The 19,318-nt window shown below is 42.8% G+C and overlaps 4 protein-coding genes across 4 annotated transcripts; all 4 read right to left on the bottom strand.

Annotated features, from left to right (window-relative positions):
• Nucleotides 1-5,409: 5,409 nt before the first annotated feature.
• Nucleotides 5,410-5,784, bottom strand: LOC307122258 (histone H2B-like; the record flags this gene model as incomplete). The annotated part of the gene is made up of 1 exon (XM_079810268.1): nt 5,410-5,784. The coding sequence occupies one exon, from the start codon at nt 5,782-5,784 to the stop codon at nt 5,410-5,412; it is 375 nt and encodes a 124-aa protein (XP_079666394.1).
• A 917-nt stretch (nt 5,785-6,701) lies between these two features.
• LOC307122257 (histone H3.2) lies at nt 6,702-7,112 on the bottom strand (the record flags this gene model as incomplete). The annotated part of the gene is made up of 1 exon (XM_079810267.1): nt 6,702-7,112. The coding sequence occupies one exon, from the start codon at nt 7,110-7,112 to the stop codon at nt 6,702-6,704; it is 411 nt and encodes a 136-aa protein (XP_079666393.1).
• Nucleotides 7,113-7,905: 793 nt separating this feature from the next.
• On the bottom strand, nt 7,906-8,292 carry LOC307121523 (histone H2A; the record flags this gene model as incomplete). The annotated part of the gene is made up of 1 exon (XM_079809134.1): nt 7,906-8,292. One exon carries the CDS (start codon nt 8,290-8,292, stop codon nt 7,906-7,908), a length of 387 nt encoding a protein of 128 aa, XP_079665260.1.
• Nucleotides 8,293-14,228: 5,936 nt separating this feature from the next.
• On the bottom strand, nt 14,229-19,130 carry tmed6 (transmembrane p24 trafficking protein 6; the record flags this gene model as incomplete). The annotated part of the gene is made up of 8 exons (XM_079808814.1): nt 14,229-14,459; nt 14,629-14,804; nt 14,894-15,020; nt 15,102-15,305; nt 17,506-17,588; nt 18,316-18,559; nt 18,850-19,029; nt 19,116-19,130. 8 exons carry the CDS (start codon nt 19,128-19,130, stop codon nt 14,229-14,231), a joined length of 1,260 nt encoding a protein of 419 aa, XP_079664940.1.
• Nucleotides 19,131-19,318: the final 188 nt, after the last annotated feature.

The raw sequence follows: 19,318 nt of genomic DNA, 5'->3' as shown, positions 1-19,318 counted from the left end.
TGAAAGCACGAAGACTGTTTTTATAAATGTTGTAATGGACAACAAGTTTTGTCTTTCGCCACATGCGTTCAGATTTCCTGCATTGTCTTTTCATTAATAAGAGTTGGACATCGTTCAAAATTACAAAGTGTTTACTTACATTGTGCTATTGTAAAATAAAGAAAACAAGATGTGCTTTCAGTCGTCTGGTTTCCACTGAACTTGTTTGAGGAGCGCCGCGCCTCACGATAACGAACCAGACTCACCAGCTCAGTCGCAGTTTTTTCGTTCTTTTTGTTTATCTGTTATTTAAGTAAAATATATTTTGTGTATTTATTCCTTTTATATAGTCCTAGACTGATTTTATGAATGGATTTTTTTATTATTTTATAATTTTTCCTGAGGTGTACTTATATTGTTGGTTTTTACATTAAAATATGTCATAATTTAGACATAAAAGGCATTTTTTCTATCCTGATATTAGCCGTCTGGCTTGAATGCTCTTTTTCAAGGGGCAGCCGTTCAATCACATGAACTCAGTGATGCGCATTGAGTACAGGTCTTTCTTTGTTACAGCCCCTAAGCTATGGAACTCTCTCCCCCTGGCTCTCAGGACAACAACTACGTTAAATGAATTTAAATGTAAACTCAAAACACATTTGTTTAATCAGTATTATCAGTCATGACAATGTTAACTTGACATAACACAGTCACAATGTTAACTCACTACCAATAATCTGTTGCATCTTTACTCTAACTGCCCACCATGCTGTCTGTAATTAATGTTTGTTGCCTTTGTTTTTCATGTTGTATTGCAAATGTAGTGCGATTTGCAACTGCAATCGCTCATTACTTGGACTGGGCAAATGTCCACTGTCCGTCTATGTGTAAACTGCTTGTTATTTACTGTTACTGTGAAGCGTCCTTGAGCTTGGGAAAGGCGCTATATAAATTAAACGTATTATTATTATTATTATTACAGACAGTCTGTTGATCAGTGTATGCAGTGATCTCGTTATTGCAGTGCTATTTCTCTCACAAAATGCTTTCGCCACAACTAACAGCAAACACGACGTCGACAGGAATACAGTAAGAGCTTCGCTGTGCAGCATAACAGCGTCATCCATTATAACGGCAGTTTGGGCAAGTGTGCAGATACACTCACGACGTGTGATTGACAGCTCCGAACATTATAAAGAGTGTTCTCTGATCGCTCTCTGTAGTTTAATCATTTAAATAACGGATTTGTTTCACACTATGAACAGAAACGATGTGAAGTTGATGGTTTAGTCACTGGCTTGATTCACTGATGCATTACGCTTAGGGCATCAAGACGGCGATCATTAAACGATCTAGAAATAAAGTCTGAGTGAACTTGAATGATTAGCAACACATCAGAAATCACTGATCACAGATCAGGCATTAATGAACACATTTACTCACTGTTTGTGGCGGTGCTGTCGAATCCATATGGTAAAGTCTGTTTGTAAAGCCTGTGCTGACATCGCAACTGATAAACGGAATCCATTTTCTCTGAATTCTCTAGGAGGGTAAAGCAGAGGAAGGGGAGGTGATTGTTCCCCGTATGACGACATACAGGGAAGATTCCAGATCAGCTCGTCTGAGCTTTCATTTTCTCAAAAGCAGAGAAAGACAGCCAGAACTCGGTTTACACCTATCAACATTTCTAGCCACTTGGGGACCATATACAGGCTAGGGAACTCATATTAATGTTAAAAAACCTCATAAAATGAACATTTCATGCCATGGGACCTTTAAGTCATCCTGGCAACCCATTTGGGTCGTGACCCAGGGTTTGAAAACCACTGGGCTAGACGACTGGGTCAGAGCATCTCCAAAACTGCAGCTCTTGTGGGGTGTTCCCGGTCTGCAGTGGTCAGTCTCTATCAAAAGTGAAGGACCAGTGGAGAATCGGCCACAGGGTCATGAAGGACCAGTGGAGAACCGGCCACAGGGTCATGGAGGACCAGTGGAGAACCGGCCACAGGGTCATGAAGGACCAGTGGAGAACCGGCCACAGGGTCATGAAGGACCAGTGGAGAATCGGCCACAGGGTCATGGTGGACCAGTGGAGAACCGGCCACAGGGTCATGAAGGACCAGTGGAGAACCGGCCACAGGGTCATGAAGGACCAGTGGAGAACCGGCCACAGGGTCATGAAGGACCAGTGAAGAACCGGCCACAGGGTCATGAAGGACCAGTGGAGAACCGGCCACAGGGTCATGAAGGACCAGTGAAGAACCGGCCACAGGGTCATGAAGGACCAGTGGAGAACCGGCCACAGGGTCATGAAGGAACAGTGGAGAACTGGCCACAGGGTCATGGAGGACCAGTGGAGAAACGGCCACAGGGTCATGAAGGACCAGTGGAGAACCGGCCACAGGGTCATGAAGGACCAGTGGAGAACCGGCCACAGGGTCATGGAGGACCAGTGGAGAACCGGCCACAGGGTCATGAAGGACCAGTGGAGAACCGGCCACAGGGTCATGGAGGAACAGTGGAGAACCGGCCACAGGGTCATGAAGGACCAGTGGAGAACCGGCCACAGGGTCATGAAGGACCAGTGGAGAACCGGCCACAGGGTCATGGAGGACCAGTGGAGAACCGGCAACAGGGTCATGAAGGACCAGTGGAGAACCGGCCACAGGGTCATGAAGGAACAGTGGAGAACCGGCCACAGGGTCAGGGAGGAACAGTGGAGAACCGGCCACAGGGTCATGAAGGAACAGTGGAGAACCGGCCACAGGGTCATGGAGGACCAGTGGAGAACCGGCCACAGGGTCATGAAGGAACAGTGGAGAACCGGCCACAGGGTCATGGAGGACCAGTGGAGAACCGGCCACAGGGTCATGAAGGACCAGTGGAGGACCGGCCACAGGGTCATGGAGGACCAGTGGAGAACCGGCCACAGGGTCATGAAGGACCAGTGGAGAACCGGCCACAGGGTCATCGAGGAACAGTGGAGAACCGGCCACAGGGTCATGAAGGAACAGTGGAGAACCGGCCACAGGGTCATGGAGGACAAGTGGAGAACCGGCCACAGGGTCATGAAGGAACAGTGGAGAACCGGCCACAGGGTCATGAAGGACCAGTGGAGAACCGGCCACAGGGTCATGAAGGAACAGTGGAGAACCGGCCACAGGGTCATGAAGGAACAGTGGAGAACCGGCCACAGGGTCATGAAGGAACAGTGGAGAACCGGCCACAGGGTCATGAAGGAACAGTGGAGAACCAGCCACAGGGTCATGAAGGAACAGTGGAGAACCGGCCACAGGGTCATGGAGGACCAGTGGAGAACCGGCCACAGGGTCATGTAGGACCAGTGGAGAACCAGCCACAGGGTCATGGAGGACCAGTGGAGAACCGGCCACAGGGTCATGGAGGACCAGTGGAGAACCGGCCACAGGGTCATGTAGGACCATTGGAGAACCGGCCACAGGGTCATGGAGGACCAGTGGTGAACCGGCCACAGGGTCATGGAGGACCAGTGGAGAACCGGCCACAGGGTCATGGAGGACCAGTGGAGAACCGGCAACAGGGTCATGAAGGACCAGTGGATAACCAGCCACAGGGTCATGGAGGACCAGTGGAGAACCGGCCACAGGGTCATGGAGGACCAGTGGAGAACCAGCCACAGGGTCATGGAGGACCAGTGGAGAACTGGCCACAGGGTCATGGAGGACCAGTGGAGAACCGGCCACAGGGTCATGGAGGACCAGTGGAGAACCGGCCACAGGGTCATGGAGGAACAGTGGAGAACCGGCCACAGGGTCATGGAGGACCAGTGGAGAACCGGCCACAGGGTCATGAAGGAACAGTGGAGAACCAGCCACAGGGTCATGAAGGAACAGTGGAGAACCGGCCACAGGGTCATGTAGGACCAGTGGAGAACCAGCCACAGGGTCATGGAGGACCAGTGGAGAACCGGCCACAGGGTCATGGAGGACCAGTGGAGAACCGGCCACAGGGTCATGTAGGACCATTGGAGAACCAGCCACAGGGTCATGGAGGACCAGTGGAGAACCGGCCACAGGGTCATGAAGGACCAGTGAAGAACCGGCCACAGGGTCATGGAGGACCAGTGGAGAACCGGCCACAGGGTCATGGAGGACCAGTGGAGAACCGGCCACAGGGTCATGAAGGACCAGTGGAGAACCGGCCACAGGGTCATGGAGGACCAGTGGAGAACCGGCCACAGGGTCATGGAGGACCAGTGGAGAACCGGCCACAGGGTCATGAAGGAACAGTGGAGAACCGGCCACAGGGTCATGGAGGACCAGTGGAGAACCGGCCACAGGGTCATGGGCGGCTGAGGCTCATTGATGCCCGTGTGATCAAACAGACGAGCTACTGGAGCTCAAACTGCTCAAGAAGTTAATGCTGGTTCTGATAGAAAGGGGTCAGAATACACAGAGCATCTCAGTTTGTTGTGTATGGGGCGGCACAGCCTCTGACCAGTGCCCATGCTGACCCCTGACCCCGCCCAGAGCACCAACAGTGGCACGTGAGCATCAGAACTGGACCACGGATTCCCTGCACTGTGGGAAGAAGGCGTGGCGGTGGAGGCAGTGATGCTTTGGGCAATGTTCTGCTGGGAAACCTTGGGTCCTCCATCATGTGGATGTGACTTTGACACACACCACCTACCTAAGCATTGTTGAGCCCATGCCCAGCCTTAAATGATGATTCATCATTCATCAATGCCTAAATTCATTAGATGCCCTTTTTTTTTATGTAAACGACTTGTGTTATTGTTTCTTTCTCAAACTTTATTATGCATGAAAATGCATATTTTAATGTAAATGTGTGATTTGTCAACCCAACAGTTTTGTCATGTCATTAAACAGATGGATGTGCTGAATGATGGGAAGGGCCGGAAAACTAGATCGCCTCAAAGCAGAAGATATTTTACATTAAAAATGTGTGCAATAACAGACTTTCTAATCATAATTATGATTGAATTGTGTTTCGCTAGTCTCATACACTACTTTACTTAAATGTTTACATAATCTAACAACAAATGTTGAGTTTAATGCGTTAAAAATAATTGCACTGAAATATTTGACTTTGACGTGAGGTTTGTATAAACCGGTGTCAATCATGTTTGAGCTATGATAAAGTTCATAAGACAAACAATCAAGCAGTCACTAATATATAAATATATATATATACTTATATATCACTTAATGTGAGTGAACCGAACATCTGTTTAAGTAAAACTAATTAAAACTCTTAGCATTTTACATTAATTTGAGATATGCAACAATGTTTTGGTTCTCAGAATTTATTTTTGAAACAGATTGTTAATAGAACAAACTATTGATTCATCTCAGACAGTAGAAACTCTTTAACTGAGAGGATGTGTGGCTCTTAAAAGAGCCTTTGGGGGGGGTAAGGTCAGAGGTCACCTCACTTTGAGCTGGTGTATTTGGTCACAGCCTTTGTGCCCTCGGACACGGCGTGTTTGGCCAGCTCTCCGGGCAGCAGCAGACGCACAGCGGTCTGGATCTCTCTAGAGGTGATGGTGGAGCGCTTGTTGTAGTGCGCCAGACGCGACGCCTCGCCGCCGATGCGCTCGAAGATGTCGTTGACGAAAGAGTTCATGATGCCCATCGCCTTGGAGGAGATGCCGGTGTCGGGATGGACCTGCTTCAGGACTTTGTACACATAGATAGCGTAGCTCTCCTTCCTGGACTTTCTGCGCTTCTTTCCTCCCTTACCGGCGGTCTTGGCGACGGCCTTCTTGGAGCCTTTCTTCGGCGCGGGCTTTGCTGGTTCAGGCATGATGTCGATGATCAATGTGAGCTCAGCAGCGAGACAGAGGCTTTTATTCACCGCTGTATGCTAATTTACTAAGAGATGCTGGATTCTTCTGATTGGCTGCTTTCATAGGCAGAACCCAAAACTCGTATTTCATTGGACCACTCTAAACATCAGGAGAGGAAGGAGGGCCAATCACAGGCTGGTAAATGATAGCCCCGCCCACCGCTTTATGTTTGAAGGACAACCCGCACGAGTTAATTTCCTTTGTTCCTTTCCCGCTCTTTTTTGTTTTAAACGTTTTAAAAGACTAATATTCTGCAAGATAGTGTAATCTGAAAACTCATTTTAGAATAAAGTAATAAGATCCCTTTTAACAATAAATTTTGTATCAGAAATTCCCTCCCACACAAAAGCCCCTTTCCCACTGACATTTGACCTTTTTTTCTTGATCCTGTAATACTTTACATAACAATAGACACTTATCTTATCTGAATAAAATATTGAAACTGCTATTTTGAATACAATTAAAATATCTTAAAATAACATTAGATTCTGTAAAGAAATGCCAAATTTTCTTTTCAGAATTTACATACTATTTATGGTTTATTTTTTATTCCAAATGTCCTAAATGTGTTGAAAAAATGCATTTTAATTTGATTCTGCTGAAATGAACGAAATGACTTGGAAAAAAAAGAACTGAACTGATTTTGCTGAACGAGATTCAAATATATAGTATTTAACACTAATTTACTGTGAAAAAAATTAATTAAAATAAAAGATAAGAGAAATAATTGATAATGAAAGTTATCTAGATAATCGAGGCAGGAAGTGCTAATGTTTCACAACTTTCTGCTCATATTAAGTGTTTAAACAGGAAAGTGCCTCATTCAGGTCAGTTTTGGTGGCTCTTAAAAGAGCCTTTGTGTTTTCCTGCGGGTCTAGGCGCGCTCTCCGCGGATGCGGCGGGCCAGCTGGATGTCTTTGGGCATGATAGTGACCCTCTTGGCGTGGATGGCGCACAGGTTAGTGTCCTCAAACAGGCCGACCAGATAAGCCTCACTGGCCTCCTGCAGGGCCATGACCGCGGAGCTCTGGAAGCGCAGATCCGTCTTGAAGTCCTGGGCGATTTCTCTCACCAGCCGCTGGAAAGGCAGTTTGCGGATCAGCAGCTCGGTGGACTTCTGATAACGGCGGATCTCCCGCAGAGCCACGGTCCCGGGCCTGTAGCGGTGAGGCTTCTTGACGCCGCCGGTGGCCGGAGCGCTCTTACGGGCGGCTTTAGTCGCGAGCTGCTTCCTCGGGGCTTTGCCACCGGTGGATTTACGGGCGGTCTGCTTAGTTCTGGCCATTGCTGGAGTTACTTCTCTCTGTCCTGCTGGAGCTGGAAATGCTGCTTAATGTCACACGCCTGACTTTATAGCATTCGACCGCTGCGAGCTCACAGTGACGCAACGTGAGCAGAGGCTTGTGATTGGCTAATATGTGACGGCTGCGCATGAGTGCTAGCCAATGACTGCGCGTTTCCTCTTTTCAAACACGCGGAGGGTTTCCCGCTCGAGCTGCTTCTGTTGACTACATTAAACAAAGAGTAAATTACACCTCCCGGATCGTTGTATTTATTTGTTCTGAAATACTGACCTTAATTCCCAGTGGTTGTGCAGATATTGGATTAGAACACAATCACATTACAGTCTAAATAAAAGCACCGCAGCCAGAAAAGACACACTAGGGTTTGCCATCCGCCCGTATGACAGTTTTTCTGTAGAGCAGCCGCCACTAAAGGGCAAAAGACCCAGAATAACATTCATCAATTTGTTATCCCGAAGCTAAAATATAGATTTTCAATACTTAAAATATTCAATACATTATCAGAACTTAATAGACATAACTATTATTTTAATAGTTTGGGCAGTAAACACATTAGGGGATCATCATGTGCTTTCAGAAAAATGCACACCGTGTGTGACTCACTATTGTCGATTAAAACAAGGATACATTTTACTGGTTTGATAGATCATTTCCACTCTCAGCCAAATTACTTCACAGGGTTTATAAAAAAAATAACAGAAAAGAGCTCCTAATCAGATAAAGTGGGTGGCTCTTAAAAGAGCCTTTGGGTTGCTTAAACAGTGTTTAATCAGTTTATTTGGATTTGGCGGCCTTCTCGGTCTTCTTGGGCAGCAGCACCGCCTGGATGTTGGGCAGCACGCCGCCCTGAGCGATGGTCACTCCGCCCAGAAGTTTGTTCAGCTCCTCGTCGTTGCGCACCGCCAGCTGCAGGTGACGGGGGATGATGCGGGTCTTCTTGTTGTCCCGAGCGGCGTTTCCAGCCAGCTCCAGGATCTCAGCGGTGAGATACTCGAGCACAGCGGCCAGATAAACCGGAGCACCGGCACCGACGCGCTGAGCGTAGTTTCCTTTGCGGAGAAGCCTGTGGACACGGCCGACGGGGAACTGCAGTCCCGCCCTGGAGGAGCGAGTCTTAGCCTTTGCTCGGGCTTTGCCGCCGGTTTTGCCTCTGCCGCTCATTTTTTCAATCTCCTCAGTCGAAACTATAAGAATGAATTATCGCGTCGCCACACACTGATTTTATACGAGCGTCCCAGTCGCCCATTGGTTTAGAGTCTGAAGAGATTTCAACCAATCATTGAACTTCCCTCCAAAGCCCAACCCCCTTTTCTAGCGGGAATAATTATGCGCAAGAATTTGTGACTAAAACCTTTCTTTTACTGTCTATTTGTGACCTTAGATTATATTTGATAGAAAATTACAGATGCATTAAAGATGCTAGAGTAATTATATCCCTTAATATTAATTTCACAATGTGTTTTTTTCTGTGTGCAGTTAATAGGCTATTTGTAAACATATTTAAACTGAAATAATTGAAACAAGCTTTTGAAATAATATACTTCACAATCAGTGTTACTGGGGTTTGACATGTACACTTTACCATGGAATATGGATATTGATCGCTGATCTTCTGATACTGTAGTTTTATGCTCCTATTGTAATATCAGAGTTTTATCACTGCCTTTATTATGTGTGGAGTTGTTTGTGTCGAGTGAATATATTCAGTCTGTACTGTTGTACAACATCCCATTTGGACTGTAATCATCAATGTCGGAACCCCTTTCCGTTCTTCTTTCAGAATTAGTGGGTGGCTCTTAAAAGAGCCGTTGAGGAATACACTTTATTTGAATATTGAATATTAAGGCCTTATTCTGCATGATCATATTGTGCATCCTTTAATCGTACCCAGGCCAGGAATGTAGGCAGGTTTATAATCACTGAGATCCCAAATGTGAGGCAGTTTGGGGGGTTCGGAGCTCTCCCGATAACATTTTGATTTCTATGATCTACATATGTGCATTTTAAGATGTTCTGAAGGCCAAAAACTGTGATAAATAAATGTAACATTTAATTGAAAAGAGCATTAGACATATGTGGTGAAAGCTGTTGCACATTGAAATAGACACTGAATGAGATTTATTTAATATGTCAAATGTTTGTAAAGTCATGAAACCTACACCAATGAACCGTTTATGCTTAAAGCGTTCAGAATTCAGATAACAAGAGGGGTGGGACCAAGACAATAGACAGGAGAGCACATGACACAAGGAACACGTGACGAGCCATGTGCTCACACCAAACATGACAAAACACAAGCACATGCACAGAAAATAACCCAAACACTACAGGCTTGTAGACCCCACTTCATTGATAGTGTAGGCTTATATGTTGAACTTTATTCTTGTACAAACACACACTGTATTAAGCAGTGCATAAAGTATTACATGACAATAATGTCTCTGAAACATCTGTGTATTGACAAATATTGCATTTATTTCACTTAAGCTGTGATAAAATATGCGAATATATATATATATATATATATATATATATATATATATATATATATATATATATATATATATATATATATATATATATATATATATATATATATATATATATATATATATATATATATATATAGAAAAATGCTATGTAAAATATACTCGTCAGAGCTATACAAATGATGATCCAAAATGTTTTAAATTAAGACCTGGCTATATATTCACATCATATGGATGTTATTTTGCATATATTATGGATACAGTCAGTGGTTGTGAAGAAGAGTCATTTCTACATTTACAATGTGAGGTCACAGTAAACGATGTGGTTTGCAAAAACCAGAGAAAAAAATGATTTTTAGGGTCAAGAGCTCAACTAAAGCTAACACTGATCACCATCATGGTGACACCAAACCTGTTCAATTAACCATCAATATCTTAACCTCTGTTAATACTCAATGAAAATTTATGTCAATAAGAATTTATGATTTTCAGTTTCAGCCAAAATTTGTCATCTGAATGACGTTGGAGTCCCGTGCCTGCTGGGAAACTTCCCGCTAAAATAAATGTCCTATAAATCTTATCACTAAACATGTTTAGAATGTTTTTAGAGAACATTATCCTAGCTTTTAGGAGAACATTCTGCTAACAAAAAAAAAACTATCTACTGAAAACATTGCAAGAACATAACAATGTTCTCAAAACATTCTTAGAACAATAACATTTCTAGCTGGGTATGTTATTGAATGAAATGTCGACCCGGGACTGTGAAGCTTTGAGGTGTTGATGGACTCGATCTGTTACTCCATCTGTGTTTGATCACCGATCTGAATCCCATCTGTATGTAACTTAGTCTTTGTTAAAAACGCGATTTTCTCATCTTTTTCCTCAAAATGTTGCTTTTTTTCATGAAACGTACCCACATTCAAGTGTTGATAAAAGAATGCATGAAGCTGGAATAAAACTGAGGCTCCGTTCTTTCTTTTGACGCATGTTCAGATATTCATACAAAAAGATATTCTATGGGCCATGAAACTTAAACACTGGCATTGACTGGCAAATTTCATGTTTACGCTCACTTAAGACATAACCGACTATGTTTACAATGATACTCGCCAAGACCGGCATTTTGACTTAATTTTGAGTGAATTTTGGCACATGGACATGCTTGGGCACACACGTGTTCATATCAGTGGCATATACGCCGATATATCTGCAACAGGCTCATATCGGCCAATAAAATAGGCAGACTGATCGTTTGGGTTTTACTAAACACACACAAATAAATCATATTTTCATACTTGTTCACACAGCTTGATGATAAATGATGCATACATATTCTGATATTCACTTTGACTTGTCTTTATTTTCTTCACTCATCAGATATCTCATATTCATCTCAAGAGCAGGTTATAATGGAGATGAACAGTGGCAGGTTGAGTGTGTGTTAACAGCGGGGTTTGTCGCCCTCTGCTGGTTTGCTGTGTAAGAAACGCAGTGTATGAGTGTTATCCGAGGTGGACAGTAACTAAGTACATTTACTTGAGTACTGTACTCAAAGGATTAGTTCACTTTTAAATAAACTTTTGCTGATAGTTTACTCACCCCCATGTCATCCAGATGTCCATGTCTTTCTTTCTAAAGTCGAAAAGAAATTAAGGTTTTTGATGAAAACAGTCCAGGGTTTTTCTCCATATAATGGACTTCAATGGGCTCCAAACGGTTCAAGGTCCAAATGACAGTTTCAGTGCAGCTTCAAAGGGCTTTAAACGATACCAGACGATGAATAAGGGTCTTATCTAGACAAACCATCAGCTTCTGAGAGAAACCCAGCAGTATTTATGCTATTATTATTTATATCTTATCAGACGAACGTGATCATCTCTGAGCTCCGCCATAACTTCCACTAAGTGAGGTCAAATATGAGCCTGGTCATAGATATATCAATCGTAGATTCCTCATTCGACTGATCCGTGTAAGCGCTAATGAGGCATCTACGTATACATCTATATTTTGACCTCACTTACCGGAAGTTATGGCTGAGCTCAGAGATGATCACGTTCATCTGAAAAGAGGTAAAATAATAGCATAAATACTGCTCGGTTTCTCGCAGAAACTGATGGTTTGGCTAGATAAGACCCTTATTCATCGTCTGGTATCGTTTAAAGCCCTTTGAAGCTGCACTGAAACTGTCATTTGGACCTTGAACCATTTGGAGCCCATTGAAGTCCATTATATGGAGAGCGATCCTGGAATGTTTTCATCAAAAAGCTTGATTTCTTTTCGACTTTAGAAAGAAAGACATGGACATCTTGGATGACATGGGGGTGAGTAAATTATCAGCAAAAGTTTATTTAAAAGTGAACTAATCCTTTAAGTACACTTTTTGAGTATCTGTACTTTCCTTGAGTAGTATTTTTTCTGGAAGCTTATGACTTTTACTTCACTACATTTGAAAGACAAATATCGTACTTTTTACTCCACTACATTTCTGTCAAGGCCCTCGAAGTAGAACGTCATAGCTTCTTTGAAAGTCAGTGGATGATTTGTTTTCTTCTTTAAAATGCGATTTAAAAAAAAAATTTGCAGACAGCCTATAGAAGGCATCAGTTCCCAGACGCAGTGCGCGCAACCATGGTCATACTTAAAAGTTAGAATTCAGAAGAGCAGACGTGAAGTCTGGAAAAGAGCGACGACACAAAAGAGAGCTCAATTCAATCCGGATGTGCACACAGAAAGCTGCCTCTCAGACGCCAGACCACAAGTACTGAATTTTAGTCTATTGAATCTACTAAAATCTTACTAAAGTCAATTAAAACTAGACTAAAACTAAAATAATTCAGATGCCTAAAATGTTATAGTCAAAAGACTAACATTAAATCAAAATTTGCTGTCAAAATTATCACTGGTATGAAGTATGGTCGGTCAAATGATTTTTTTAAGGATTTACCCGCCAAGTTGCCATAGCCTTGTGGATACAGTGCTAATGCATAGCTAACGTTTGACAATGATGTTAGTTAGCATGCAAAAACGTAGTTGGGCTAATAATGTTAACTGAAGTCCTTTCAGAAATATGTTTTTACATAATCCTGTCAAATAAACACAATGTAGAAACCTTTTCTAGTATGATTTTGACTTTGATAAGAGCTTTGTAACTTTTAAACAAGTATTTAAATGAGTTCAAGGTAGTCCTATGCTAGCATGTCAGATGGAGCAGGACTGGCTTAAACCACCATGATGGCACAGCGTGCATTCATACAACAATGCAACCATAATAAAATAATGCCTTTACTTTTGATACTTAAGTACTTTTAAAAGCAAGTACTTCTGTACTTTTGCTTAAGTAAACATCTGTCTTTACAACTTTCAAGTAATGGAGTTGTGTACTTTGTCCACCTCTGAGTGTAATGCTGCATTCACACCAAACGCGAATAGAGCATCAGGAGAGAGTGATTTCAATGTTAAAGGGTTAGTTCACCCAAAAATGACAATTCTGTCATTAATTACTTACCCTCATGTCTTTCAACGTGTTATGAATCAGTGAGTCGATTCAGCGGTCTAAAGTCACTTGATTTCAGCAGTTTTCAGCAGTTCCGAATCATGAATCGACTCACTGATTCATAACGCTTTGAAGCTTCATGATGCCGTGTTTTGAAATCGTCATCACTATAGAAGTCGTTATTTAGTTTTTTTTGCGCACAAAAACTATTCTCGTCGCTTTATAAAGTTATTGTAGAACCACTGTAGTGAGATGGACTTTGTAACGACGTCTTTAGTGTCTTTTAAGGGTCTTGAGAGTGTAAAGTGCATTGAGCCAATGGAGGCCTTTCTGAGCCATCGGATTTACACTAAAATATCTTCATTTGTGTCTGAAGATGAACGGAGGTCTGACGGGTGTCCAACCACATGAGGGTCAGTCATTAATGACAGAATTTTAATTTTTGGGTGAACTAACCCTTTAAGTCAATGGAAAGGCGCGTAGACGTGTGTCTAGAGGTCCTGTGGCGTAATAGACGCATTCGCGCGTCCAGTTCGCAAGAATGATGCGAATTTGACGCAAATTGAGTATCTTGCGCGATACGCGCAAGTGGTGCTTTTTTTGCATTCACGCGTTTGAAGCGAATTCTCGCCTGACGCCCCGAGTTGAATTTTTTTTACTTTGCTGTCAATTCACGCCGCGTTAACCAATCAGGAGCCTGCTCGCTGCTGTCACGTGGTGAAGTGAGGTGATGAGAAACCCTGCATAATTTAAAAATACTTTGTGTTACAAAATGTAGTTTTAAGACTTTTTCAGGTGAGAATGTAGTTGTTTAAAGCTCAAATCTGTGGTTTATTTATAAATTTGCTGTGGACGAATGAATGGATTCAAAATTTTCAAGTGTCCAACTAGACGCGATTTTGACGCTCTATTCGCGTTTGGTGTGAACGCAGCATAATGACTCCTCAAGAGCAGGTTATAAAGGAGATGAACAGTGGCAGGTTGAGTGTGTGTTAACAGCGGGGTTTGTCGGCCTCTGCTGGTTTGCTGTGTAAGAAACGCCTGTGTGTGAGTGTAATAACTCCTCAAGAGCAGGTTATAATGGAGATGAACAGTGGCAGGTTGAGTGTGTGTTAACAGCGGGGTTTGTCGGCCTCTGCTGGTTTGCTGTTGAACAGCCTCTTGAGGAAGCGGAGCTGCAGGAATCCAGCGGTGATGATGACGAGACTCTGGACGGCAGACCAGCTGTTCACATAAGTGGAGTTGGACTGAAGCAGGTAGAAATCAGCTCCTCGTCTCATTCGCTCATAGTTGTAGTGACGCCACATGTGGAAGACAAACTTCTGCAGCCTGACGCTGCTCTCCTGTATGCAGCGCACAGTTATTCAGTCGGGTGCTAAATAACTAAATCTATTGAATATTTCACATAGTTTTTAACATAGAGATGAAAAAACGAGAAATTGAAACATAATTAAAAGCAGATCACGTTACAGTAAGGATGTGTTTGTTGCACTAGATTAAGTTGTTTATTACCTCAATGAAGGACAATGTACTGTTTATCTGTTTCATATCCTCTTCTTTCTTTTTCTTCTCTTCTTCCTTTTGTTTCTCGATGTTCTCTTGTCCCTCGTAATACACACCAAAGTTTAGGAAAACCTGCATGCTCCCAAAGCGATTGTGGAAATTACTGAAGCACATCTGATAAAAACCTGCACAGATACACGTGATTATTTATTGATTAGTTTGAGGTTAATTCAGTATGTTTTATGAAAACAATGTGTTATTTTGTGAGACTCACCAGTCTCCTCAACACTGAAGCCAATCTGACCACTTGCATCATCAGCATTGCCGACTATTAAGCCGCTCGGGGCATTAACAAACACAGACAGATGTCTATCAAGGGCCACACCGGTCACCAGCTGGACCTGAACACACACACACACTGAGCTGGAACATTCGAAGGATTCGAGTGCACACGAATGTTTAAATGCAGAACAATGTCTTACCATGAAGTGTAAGTAGAAGCGCTCACCATAGTGAGCAAAGTGCCAGAAGCACTGGAGGTCTCCGGCACGCATAATGATGGCAAAGTCATACTGATCCGCTCCCCAGAAAAGATCCTGATCTGAAAGCTCTGGATGAGGGTCTTTCAACGCTCCACTGTTGCCCAACCCAAACAATAACAGAAGCCAAACAAGATAAATGCCATTCTGAAACATTTCAGACTGGAGATATGACTGGCAATAAGCTAACTGAAACCAGAGACCTATTCAGTTTCTGAGTGCACTGAAGTCTCTGATGATGATTAACTTTGAGTCTGACGTGTGGCTCGAAAATTTGTTCTGCCCCTTTACATGTGGGAAAATCCAAGTCAGGCCACAGGTGCTCCGGAAAACATCACTGCAGTGCCTTCAAGAGACTAGAAACAAATGTTTTTACAATACAATTCATGTTCCCAATACCTACACTAAAACTAAATAAGCTATTTTACTGTGCTGTAACTATGTAAAAATCTTTATAATTTACATACAAGAATTATTACTTCAAAACAAAAATAATAATAAATTATTATTATTATACAATATATTTTACAATATAGCAGCTAATTGACATTTAATATGCAGTTATGTATTGCTTTTAAACATCATGTTTTCGAAAGATGACCATAGTTATAAGGTGTACATAATGATTCTGTCACAACATATATGGTACAATACAAAGGGATTAACGCAGGTATAATATATAATTTTTTTTTATATACACAGAGAATCACACAGGAGAAAAACAGATAATCATAGCATAATCCACACACATTAAAGGGGTCATAGAATGGTGCATGCACTTTTACAAGTTGATTATATGGAAATGTGTGTTGGCAGTGCCTGTACACAACCATCCTATAATGATAAAAATACATCCAGTGTTTTTTTTTAATCTCCTTATATATTTTCCCCTGTCTCAAATCAAGCCGTCTGATCGTGTGACGTTACACGGTGTAAGATTGTTGATTGACAGCAGCGTTTCAACACAGACCCGCCCTGAGCGAGCTGTCATCAGTCCGCCATTGTTGATACTCTGGAGCAGAATGGCGTCTAAGCGATTGTGGTGTTGTGTTGTTGGGTGTAATAACGAACACAGCTGTCATTTTGATGTTCCTAAATCCGAACCGCTGAAGACCCAGTGGCTGCAGTGCTGAGTTTTGTTTTAGAAGGGAATATTCCCCCGATCAACGTCAATGTTTGCAATCATTTCTCAGCAGACTGCTTTATAAACGAGCGTCAGTATAAAGCAGGTTTTGCTAATAAGCTGCTCTTGAAAAAAGGATCGTGTTCCTGCTGCACCTCAGGAAGATGTGAGTGTAACGTTTTATTAACCTTTATGTTAATCTTTGCAAATCACTTGCATGCTTCTCGATGAATGAGGCTAAAGTTTACAGGGTAAGTTACATTACGGCATGCTTTCTGTGTATGACGTTCTCAATATAATTCATAATCCCACGTTTATAATGAACAACGCGTTATGTTTGTTATTACAAACTGTGTACTCGGGTGATAAAGTTAACGTGGTAACACTACACTAAGCTTACTTTTGTACATGGTTTATAACGGTGTCTGTTACTGATTAAGAAGTAATGTAAAAAAAAAAAAATCTTATAACATAACATCAATCTGTCAATGAACTAACACATCAGTAAACACAGCAACTACACTACTCTGCCAGTACAAAGATAGATCAAAGTGACATGACGTTAACCAACCATTCAGAAACGTCCTGTTCGAACTTCGATGGGTTCGTCATCTGTTCCTGGTCCGACTCCGGTTCAAATTGATAAGGTTGCTCAGATGTGTCCTCAGAGACTCCCGTTGCCATTATTTCTCGAAAATATATATATATGGTGGAAAATAAGTATTTGGTTTATCAAGATTTCTGGCTTTCACAGACCTGTAACTTCTTCTTTAAGATGCTCTTCTGTCCTCCACTCGTTACCTGTATTAATGGCACCTGTTTGAACTGGTTATCAGTATAAAAGACACCTGTCCACAACCTCAAACAGTCAAACTCCAAACTCCACTATGGCCAAGACCAAAGAGCTGTCAAAGGACACCAGAAACAAAACTGTAGACCTGCACCAGGCTGGGAAGACTGAATCTGCAATCGGTAAGCAGCTTGGTGTGAAGAAATCAACTGTGGGAGCAATTATTAGAAAATGGAAGACATACAAGACCACTGATAATCTCCCTTGATCTGGGGCTCCACGCAAGATCTCACCCCGTGGGGTCAAAAGGATCACAAGAACGGTGAGCAAAAATCCCAGAACCACATGGGGGGACATAGTGAAAGACCTGCAGAGAGCTGGGACCAAAGTAACAAAGGCTACCATCAGTAACACACTACGCCGCCAGGGACTACCCTGATGGCACTGATGCCGGGGTACCACTCGCACCTCCCCCTTCTTGAGATCTCATCTTTCAGAATGTGAGCGAAGCTCTCTCCTGTGTGAGAAAAAAATAACTCAGCTAAAACATGGGGGTTTGTGAGAGTTCCCACAGTCACTGGAGAATTGCTCAGGGCTGCTAATTCAGCTGCATCGTTCAGTTGTGATACAAACGCCATCTAGTGGACAACTTAGGGGTGACATGTGGTTGCTGAGAGATGTTCTTTCTTATTAACGAAATTCATACTATTTGTTTGAATTTTTTGATTTATTTGTGTTTTGGGGAACACCGGGGCACAATCCTTTTAATCCAATTCCTTGCCACTGTTGCCTCTGGCTTGGCGTGCTCAGTTGGGGACACTCAATTTTTCAACTAAACATTGAAATAAATCTAATTAATAAACTAAATTAACCATTTAAACTAAATTACTGATCGAATTATTGATCTAAAGCCCACACTGTCACTGTATGGTAATTGAAATGAACTGATGACATCAGCGTTTTTTCCAGAATGGCTACACAGCTGAATAAAATTATGCTGCATTATTTTCCTGTTTAACACTGTAAAGCTGCTTTGAAACAATCTACATTTTTAAAGGGCTATATAAATAAAGTTGACTTGACTTGACTTTATTAAATTTGTGAGAGCTGTGTGGCAACATTGCTTGTGCACTTTTCCTCACTAACTTCCCTTTCGAAATGGGGAAACACACACTGGGAAACCCGGGGAGCAGTAAAGCTTGTGCACACTTGAGGTGGGCACCCGCTGGCGAGGGGGGGCTGACCTCGCCGACAGATAGCCTTTGTCTTTTGATCAGGCGAATACGAAGCTGATTTAATAGCCCTGTCTACACTGTGGAAATGGTATCTGGTAGCAGGGGAGTTAGGGGGCCGCATAGAGGGCATCTGGAGCGGCACAGGCTTTCTAGGAAGGCAAAGTTTGAAAGCCTCGCACTCCCTATTCTTGTCATCGTAGCGCTGTTGCATTAAAGCGACAGCAGGACCAAAGCGAGCATTGCCAGACTCAACCTGCGTTCCAGCGGTTCACTGCTTTTCACTATTGGGGAGACCAGATAGATTAAGCCATAGGGAGATAAGCCACACACGGAGAACAGGAATAAAACTTTACTGGGGTATACTAGAGCCGGGATGGCATCCTCGTCTTCGAACCGTCGAGAAGGCCAGCATCGCCCTCGTTCCCGGAGCCGAGTAGCTCATCCATAAATGGCGGTTTGACAAAATATCTTCGAAAAGAGCCGGGTTGCTTTGGTCAGCCCAGCTCAAAGAAGCCGCACCACATGAGTCCCCTGTGTGTGTACCCATGTCGCCTTTCCTCCATCAGAGTCGGACAGTCCTAAATCATCGGCCACTTTGAGCCTGTGCCGGAGTTTCTTTGGGAGCGTCAGGTAATGGGCATTGTTGTTGGGTTCATGGCGGAAGCTCTTCCTGTAGCTGTGGGGTTCTCCAGGCAGGGAGGATGAGGCGGGGCTAATCGGTAACTAACAGAGAGTAATTAAAGTTCAACTAAAATGATACACAAGGAACAGAAACATGGTAACAAAAACATAAAGATATCAATCATAACCTGACAGATTCTCATATTTTACCTTTTCAATTCAAAGAAAATTAAGTTTATACTGATACTTATGTACATTTCACATTATTTAGCAGAGATATTTTTCTCTGTGCTAAACCAGTTTGTTATTTAAGTCGGCGCTTGGGGATTTGCACTTTAAGTCACCATGGATTGAAAATTGACAGTTCTTAATTTATTAGAATATTTCATAT

The sequence above is a fragment of the Gobio gobio genome (genome assembly GCF_949357685.1).
Source record: "Gobio gobio genome assembly, chromosome: 25".
Classification (NCBI taxonomy): Eukaryota; Metazoa; Chordata; class Actinopteri; order Cypriniformes; family Gobionidae; genus Gobio; species Gobio gobio.
Note: the sequence above shows the minus strand (reverse complement) of the source record. Positions and strands in the feature narration are given on the sequence as shown.